The sequence below is a fragment of the Gossypium hirsutum genome, chromosome D06, assembly GCF_007990345.1.
Source record: "Gossypium hirsutum isolate 1008001.06 chromosome D06, Gossypium_hirsutum_v2.1, whole genome shotgun sequence".
Lineage (NCBI taxonomy): Eukaryota > Viridiplantae > Streptophyta > Magnoliopsida > Malvales > Malvaceae > Gossypium > Gossypium hirsutum.
In genome coordinates, this window is record NC_053442.1 from 53,247,319 (window position 1) to 53,257,011 (window position 9,693).

Sequence of the window (9,693 nt, forward strand, 5' to 3'; positions counted from 1 at the left end):
GAGTCTTAGGGGGTCTTGGTATCGTAATATCACTTGAGTTGGCCACCATTCTTTTCATTGTAGCATTGCCAAGGGGTATCATGACCTCAATGGCTCAGTATCGCGATACCCCCTATTAGAGGTGATTTCTTCAATTTTAGGCCATCCCTGACTTCTAACACCACTCAATCAGATCGATAGTCCCTCTAAAGCGTTTGGCAAATTTGGGTCTAAAAAATGGCATAAAACTAGCAAAAACAATTTATTAATGACAAAGCTAAAAATTAACAAAAGTAAAGAAAAGACACCTAAATTGCTCGAGAATAAGCTTCTTAAGGGTAATGGAAAGCCTAATTTGACATATCAAATTACGAAAAATCAGAGCCAAAGAGGGAGCATATTGCCATCGATGTCGCGACATCCAACTTCGAGCCCAAAGGGAGAGCATACGACCTTCAATGTTGCGACACGAACTACTATAGGGTGTCATGGCACTGGTATGACAAGGCCCATTTGACTATTGAGGGTTTTTTTCGTCTTCACAACCATAATTAACATGTTATAAAACTTGTGATTGACCTAATTTGGTCATCTAACACGAACACTATAAATATTGGCTCTTAAAACCTAATAGGGGGATTCAATTGGAGCATTCAAACTTTAAGATTTCTATTTTTAGTTAGGTTTTAGTTTTAGTTTCAATTTCTTTTTAGTTGTAATTAACATATAGGGTTCTTACATAAGGGTTCGCACATATGGGCTCGCATGTTTAGGGTTCATGTGCTAATTCATGTTATGGTTCACACATTTAATCACATGGGTTTTGCATATTATTACTACTCCTAGGTTTCACATAAATACATATACAAGTTTCGCATATACATATAGGGTTCGCATACAAAACAGTTAGGGTTCGTATGTAATAGTAGATAGGGTTCGCATATCCTAACAGGTAGGGTTCGCATGTAACTTCCTTCTAGGATTCACATAAATATTCTAAGGGTTTGCATATTCATTCCTATAAGGTTTTGCATATAGGTTCGCTTTAGGGGGTTCACCTATAGGGGTTCGCATAAGGGGCTTGCACATGCAAAGGGGTTTGTACATGAAAGGGGGGTTTACATGCAAGGGGACTCGCCTACAAACTACTTTACTTCCTAACCCTTCAATCAATTATATATAATGATTTAATTTTAGATCCCATACCTGATTTTGTAAGCACAAAAACCTAAATTTGGATGAGGAGGCTGACGATTTATTTGGAGAAGAGGAATGATTTGAAAACCTTGAATTCTTTTACTTGAAAATTGATTTGGTAATGGTGGAGAAAATGAAGAATTTTGAGAGTTTTCTTGAAAACTTCACTTGATATAAATTATAGGGTTTGAAAGATCAGCTATTTATAAAAGTCATTTTCCTTAATTGAAATAGGTTTTAGGAATTCATGTAGAATTAGAATTATTTTAAATTAAGGACTAAATTGAAAAAAACTAGTTTTTGGGTTGGGCTAGTTTGAAAATTCAGTATTGTTATATGGTAAAAATTAGAAAATAAAATAATTTAGCTGAAACGTGTACAAAGGGTTTCAAACTTGGGACCTAAGATGAAGCTAAGGCATTACCACTGAACCAACAAACTCATTCTTGTTACTTCGTGATCAAAAATAATTTTTAAGGATTTCTAAATTCTCTTACCCAATGCTAAAAAAAAATCTAAATTTTATCCCTATTTCTTCTAATCTCAAGCTAGATTAGTTTTATTTAATTTATGTTATATATGTTTTTAAATTTTAATTTGGTTTTTCTTACTATAATTTTAGGTTATTACTATTTAGCCAAATAAGTGTAGAAAAATGAATTTTAGTTTAATTCAACCTCCCTGCAGTATGGTCCTCGGAATACTTTCCAAATGTTTCGTTGTAAACAAACTATATTACAATTTAACCTGTATACTTGAGGACATCACTGCTTGTTATTTATCCTTTTGTTGTAGTATTTCCAATCCAGACGTTCGCACATCTGGCGGCGGTCAATACCTAACGCACCAACTTTCAGTTCATTATCTATTTGAACTCAAGCTTTTATTTTCATCAAAGTATACAAGTCACACATACATAGTTCATCTTCCACTCAGGATTAAGGTATGCTGCACTTTGAACATCACAAGTGAATAAATCTATAAATGGATTTAGGATCTATTCTTCTTGGGTCCAGTCCGATATACTATTAGTCTAGTCAGTCACATCTATGTCTCTACCTTCTAGGAGTCATCCACTCTGATGCTCAAGACAATGCATCTCCCTAATTGAGCTTGATAGACAACATATTAGTCTTACAATCGGTTTACTCATTTCTGATTAGACTAAGGACATATTTAGGTTCATATACTATAAGTTGTCTTTCCATATTACGATCTGACCATATAATACCTCTTAGTATTAGTTTAAGCATTAGACAACCAATGAGCTAATATTTACTTATATTTTGCTTTCCATGCAAAAACCACATGAGAATATTATACAAAGTATATTAATGTAATCCAAGAATTTTTTTATCAACCTATTGATAGGGGTATATCCCTTTATCTAAACTAATAAACTATCCAAGTCTTCCTAAAATGTCCCCTTTCCCCTTTTTATATGTGAAAAGAGTAAATGACAGTTCACCAACAATATTTTTTATAGCATTGCTCCCTTCATGGAACATTACTACCAGATATACTTGAAAAATAAACTTATTACAACATGATTAAATAATGATACCTAATAACAACATAAGACTCGCAAGTACATCTTTTTCACTCCACAACTTTCTCGCCTCAAGCATGACACCTCCTTAGGACCTTTGGCATAGGTACTCAACAATACACCATCTACCCCACACAAGAATCAAATACTACATCTCCTTTGAACCTTTAAAACAAATGAAATGCAATCCACATAAAATGCTTTACTTAGTCTACTCTACAACCACTAACCCTTAGAATTAAACATATAAATTTTCATATTAACAACAAAAGTCACTGATCAATTGAAATATTTAAAGGGAACCTCATTCCTAAATGTTGTGCATGAAAGAAAAAAATTCGAAGGATATTGCAAAACATTCTCACGAACATAGAAGAGACCTTAGGTAATAACTAGTGCCTTAGTCACATTCCTCAAGCATGCAACCAAGAAAAACAATTTGACTTCCACATATTTGTTGTCATATAATTGAAGAGCCAAATTCCTATAAAAATGAAATCATATCAAATAAACTATCTCTAATCGATCATTCATCTACAAGATGCTTACAAAACTAAATTATCACATCCTATAAAGACATTGACGCGAGTTTTAAAGGTTACTACTACACCTAACAATTTACCTTCAAAAACTAAAACACTCTAACCATAGGTTAAGCAAGAAATCTTTCGAAGGGTACGATCTTTCTCGCACATAAATTTTTTAGCATAATTTTTACAAAGGATGCAAATAGCATAAGTTTTACAAAGGATGCAAATAAATCTCTAAACACTCTTTGCATCTTCGTCTACTTATTTAATGGTAGATTTTTCTTGTCTTAGCCTTTTCCTTATCACTTTATAATCGGTTCTAGACCCAACGAGGACAATTGTTAGACCAAAATATTATTTATTATGCCAATACAATAGTTGTCAAAAGCATGGCACCGTACACTAAGTACTAAGTAGTCAAGTTTGTCAGACCAAGGATTACCCTCAAGCTAAAAAGGAGATCAACAATAAAACCATAGGTATTCCCTCACAGCCGATCATCTCTTTTCATTGATCTCCTGTTTCTCTACAAAATTTATTTCCTTACCTTCTTCATTATAAAGTTCCGTCACTGACTTTAAGCATGGGAAAGATCTCGAAGCATAAACTCAAATGTCCTTAACTTACTTTCGTGTTACAGAAATCTGAGAGCATCAAAGTCAATGACCAATCACCATCACCAAATATATGGCTAAAGTGAAGGTTTCAATTAATTACTTTTATCTGAATTTAGATTAATTTGTTGAGAGGAATGCTGATGGTATTCAGGGATTCATTTCTTCAGTTTGCATCAAAAAATAAATTAGAAACAAAAGCCTGAATTTATAAGAATTTTGAATAATTTGAACATCTCACCATAGCAGGGTGGTTTACAAACCAAAAATTCAAATATTGAAAGAATCCAAACTGTCCCGTCTTGTTGTACTCAAACCATTGGAAGCAGTAACCAAGCCCAACTGAAAATCATAAGGATGCTGGAAGCCAGATAATCCCTAGAAGGAAGGGATACAACAGAACTTGTACTGGCAGGAGCAGGAGCATTAGCATTAGCATTAGCATTAGCATTAGCATTAGAAGATGGTGGCTTGGTAGGGCTAATCTGTGATACAGCTGGAGCCTCAGCACGACTAGGAGCTGGTGCCAGTGCCTTCCTCAATTTTGGAGCGGAAGCATCAGGGAGGTAAGATGCAGAATTTGAAATTGAGGCTATATTTATAATATTACTGACTTGGAGTACTGAAACCTTAGGAGGTTGCGCTGTAATTTGTTTAACTAATGTACAATCAAGTTTAGAACCTGGAGCAGCAGATGCAAAAACCACTGGTGTATTGCCCGTGTTGGTCATATTCAAGAAACCTTGCTGATTTTTGGCTCTACCGCTTTCTTGGTAAAGTGTTGTGAGAATGGTTGCTTGTTTTGTTTGCAGTTGTTTTAGCTTGGCTTCATCATAATAATCGAGTATCACATGCACGCCCAAGACCTCCTTCATTGCATCTTTGGATACTCCATTGACTGCAGCCATATTAGAATTGGCAACAACAAGAACAGTGACTCTATGCTTCTTGTTGATTTCACCAGCAATACCCGTTTGAATCAACAAGTTGTTGAAGTTTGTGAAATCCGGGTAGGCGCTGAGCATCTTGTTGATGTTAAAAGCATCAGCAGCTAATGCTGATAAGACAAAGAAAATGCTAGAGAGAAATGCGACAGCTTGAGAAGACATTGGAAACATTTTATGCAAATTTAAAAAAGATAAAACTGTTAGTACTTGGGAGAAGGACATAGCGAAGGATTTATATGAAAACTTGTGGATACAATTGGACCCTATATTTGTAGGTTTCGACCAAATAAGTAGGATTTCTGTTTTGGTTAGAGAAACAAAGAGAAGATACAGTAAACATGTGGGTTCCTTCCGAATGCCTGTTTTCACACTAGCTTAGAAACTTGACTCTCTAAATATGGTAAATTCTAACACGATTACCAAATCATGCTTCCAATCCATGAAGCCTTAAACTTCTTCAAAGCATAACCACCCTTCTAACTGTAAAATCCACAACATCTTGCTCTCCTTTCTCTCCAATAAAGTTGTACATCATAATGGTCAAACAACTATTAAATGATATGGATATTATAGTGTTTTTTAATTTAATAAATATTAGTTTTTAACCTCACATGCATTACACGTGATTGTACGTATTTAATATTTAATTAATTTTTTAAAGTAATAATTAGCCTAAAATAATATTTCTTATTTAAATTATTAAATATAATTAAAATATATTAACTTATCAATTCAAATATTATAATAGAAATTTTTTAAATAATAATTAAAGCATTTTTAACATATTCAACATATAATATAGTTTTACTTTATGTAATTAAGGCAAAGTAACATTATTGAAAATAATAAATAATTAACATAAATAAATTTAATATTAATTAAGTGATATTTATAATTGTAAAAGCCTAATCGCTATTAAGTTTTAATTAAGAAAATACTCGAAAACCTAAAAAGCAATTATCTAAAGGACTAAAATGGATATTAAACCATTGTTTTCTTATAATTAGTGGATGATAATGTTGATTTCACTTAAATTAATTAATGATGGATTAATTATAATAATAACTTAATTAATATTAATTAATTAAGGTTAATTAATATTTAACCATGGTATAAATACCAAAGTAAGTGGAGAAAAGATGATAATTCATCATCTTCTCCATCGTCCACTTGAGGAAACAAGGAAAATCCACCATTTTTGAAGCTTTAAACATTCGACCACCAATTCAAATAACTCCTTAGGCCATTTTTCTTTGATTTTTATGGAAATTCAATCTTGGGAGCTTGATCTTGGGAGCTCGATTTTCATGTATCAATTTGTTCAATTTTAAGTTTTTAGCATTTTTTCATTGTTGAGAAATTGATGAATTAGGCTTGAAATTGATAGATATTAAGCTTAGATAATGAAAAGGGTTAGATTGTAAAGCTAATAAAGTTTGTTAGTTAACTTTGTAAAATTAGGAACTAAATTGAAAATTTGAAAAATTGTAATGAGATTGTGCCATGAATAGGAAGTACAAGGTCGCTAATGAAAGAATATGAAATCAAATTTTGATCCGAAGCTAGATATCAAAAAATATGTCTATCTCGAGTATAATGACTAAATTGAATAAAATAAAAAAAATATGTTTGGCTTTGTATTTGGATGTGAATTGGATGAAATATGATATTTTTTATCTATTGATTTATCAAGCAGAGCTAAAGACGACGCCAAGCAGTCGAGAGGGAAAGGAAAGGCGAGAGTCACTGACGAGTAATTGCGATTTCGGTTTGTACTTTTATGATTCAATATCAGTTTATTTGTTTGCATATTCATGTTAATTGCATGATTGAGTACTGATATGAGTATATAATTATCGTATGAATTGATTCATTATGAATGATATTGAATACCGAGAATTGGACTAAATTGAGCAAAATAGAAAGTAGCATGTTCTAATTGATACATGATATGTGATATGAAAATGGAATGAAACATGTTATATGATATGAGATAACTGTGAATTGATGATAAATTGAAATGAGAATTTGAAATTGAATGTGAAATTATATATGAATTGGACTATATGATGAAAATTGGATCATTATTTACCCTATTAAATGTTTGGATTGAGTCGAATATAGTTGGCATGCCATAGGACTAAATTGTGTGCAGGTTTATGCAATTTGTGTGTTAGGATGCACTTCCTGTGCTAGGATGCACTTCGTGCACCAGAATGCACTTCGTGCGCCAGAATGCACTACGTGTGCCAAGATGCGCTTCGTTCACCAGTGCACACTCCATGTGTCAAGATGTGCTTTGTGCAGTATTATGCACTTTTTTGTAAGTTCCCCCTACTTTAGTTTACCTGATGATGCACTTTCTGTGTCAATATGCATTTAGGTGCCAGATTGGTGTGTTGCTTGCACAATCTGTGTATCCGTCCAATTCTAAGTTGTTGGGAAATGTTTTCATATTATAGTAAACATGTACTATTTTCTATTTATTTGAACAATGAATAAATACATGCATAAAGTTAATTTCACATTTCACTATTATGTCTTTTGTATTTCTGTCTTTTATATTTTGCATGCATAGCAAAATTACGACAAGTAAATATTAGCTCATTGATTGTCTAAGTTCAAACTAAAGATAAGTGACATTGTAAGAACATTTACATTGCAAGAAAGACAACTTACTTCAGTAGATAATCTAAATGAGTTCGTAATCCCGTAAAAGAATCAAAGTGAGCATTTGATTTAAATACTGAGAAAGATTATTATGTCGTCTACAATTCCAATTAGGGAGATGGCTAGTCTTAGCTATCGGAGCAGTTGACTCCACAGGTAGAGGCATAGATGTATTCATTGGTAAAATGATATATTGGACTTGACCCAAGATGAATTAATTCTAAATCTGTCTGTGAATTAATTCACTTGTGACGTTCATGGCGTGATTTACCTAAATCCTAAGTTAATCACTGACAATGCATATGCAACTCATGTGTTTTGATATAAATGGAGGCTTATACTCTAAAGATGATCGAGCCCATAGCCGGTATGTTGGGTACATGAATTGTGTATGGCATGGCTTTACTAGGAACAGTGGAATTCATAGCTCAATTAAACAGTTAATGATATTCTCTCATTGACATTGTGTGGATTGATAAATATGGAACGTGGCCACAGGTTGCTGGTTCTCGAATGAGCAATTTATGCAGTCATTTGTTGACAGCGATCATATTAATCATTAAGAAGACACAATTATGACAATGCGATAAAATGGGCTTGTATTGAGTGAACGGATTTAACTCAAACGAATCAATGATATCATATGAGGGTAACACACACATGACGAGGTCATTGGAAAAAGTAGTTGGATGAATTGCTTTCGTAAAGAGTATACAATAAAGATTTTTCAATCATGGTACTTCTTGTGGACTAACTCCATGATTAAGTAATTGAAAATTATCGGAATGATACTTAAGGACATAATTGCAATTACTAGAGTCTAATTATATATGTTCGATTGGTCCCTCCGCTAGCTCAACAAAAACTCGATCGGACTGCATTTGAACCAGAAGTAAATTCTACGATTTTGGAAATAATTCAATTGATTCAATATATTCGATGCGGAATTAAATTATGTGGTGTGATAATTTTTCAACTAGAGAATTTAATTAAAGAATTTTCTTGAAAATTTAATTTGGAAAATCTAAGTAACTTTTTGAAAAAATTAATTTTGATCAAGTAAAAATAAATTAATCAAATTAATTAAAATTAAAATAATATTTTTGAAAATTAATTTTCAAGTTTGACAATTGGCCCAATGGGTAATTGTACTTGAAAATCGAACCTGACATCATAGATTGGGCCCGGGAGCCTAAAACCAAGACCAAGACCCAAAACTGGTTGAATCAGGCCCAGTATGTGATGCCCGACTAACGGTCCAACTGGTGGATAGACCGGATCGGTCGAGTCGTCACTGACCTAGACCGAATTAATAATAGTCGAACTAGCTCGAGGTGCCGTAAGGGTGCCGCACCTGCATCACCGGACATGGCGGTGCTGGCAGTTGTGACGGCAACGTCCCGGTGGCTGGGATGGTTGGCCTTTGGTGGTTAATTAGTGGAAGAGTTACACTCCTACTTAGACTTTACTATAGAACCTGATATCATATTAACTATTCCAAAAATAATATTATTTTAATATTTAAATATTTAATTTAATTTAATACTTATCTTAAAAGTATTTTATTACTTTAATATTAAAGTGATTATCTTAATATTAAATTTAATTTAATATTTATCTTGAAGATAAACATTCTATTATTTTAATAAGATTTAATATTAAATTTAATCTAATATTTATCTTAATAAATATTATATTAATTTAATATTAAAGTGATTAAGTTTAATCATAGTTGAACTCTCTAAACTCTCCCTATATAAAGAGAGTTTTGGTCATTATTCCACACACTTGAATTCAAGAGAAAGTTGTAGAGAGAAAATTCTCTAAAGAGATCGTTCTAAAAAATTTCTAGAGATAATTTTTTGATTTACAACTTGACCCAAAAGTTTAGAGAAATTGCGAAATTATCTCATTGGTAATTTTTGTGAAAAATTTTCTGACTCGAAATGAGGCCACACTCGATATACGTGAGCTTGAGGATAGTGGAGAAGACTACTCGGTCGAAGTGCTCATCCTAGATGAATGAAAAATGTACAATTTTGATTAAGTGTTTATTATTTTAGATATCACAACCAAGATCTTATTTTGAAAAAAAATTAAACTCTGTTTTTCCTAAATTTATTATTCGCTGCATTTTCCAAACCCATTTTTTCCAATAATTGGTATTAAAGTCTGGTTGTGTTCTATCTATAAGTATAAATAGATAA

At 32.5% G+C, this 9,693-nt stretch overlaps 1 protein-coding gene across 1 annotated transcript; it reads right to left on the minus strand.

Moving 5' to 3' along the window:
• Positions 1 to 4,180: 4,180 nt before the first annotated feature.
• Positions 4,181 to 4,978, minus strand: LOC107900169 (fasciclin-like arabinogalactan protein 14). The gene has a single exon (XM_016825866.1). It carries the CDS (start codon positions 4,976 to 4,978, stop codon positions 4,181 to 4,183), a length of 798 nt encoding a protein of 265 aa, XP_016681355.1.
• Between the last annotated feature and the right edge of the window lie 4,715 nt (positions 4,979 to 9,693).

What these genes read in the sequence shown, in the direction of transcription:
- LOC107900169 (XM_016825866.1), bottom strand. Translation starts at nt 4,978, where the DNA reads ATGTCTTCTCAAGCTGTCGCATTTCTCTCTAGCATTTTCTTTGTCTTA.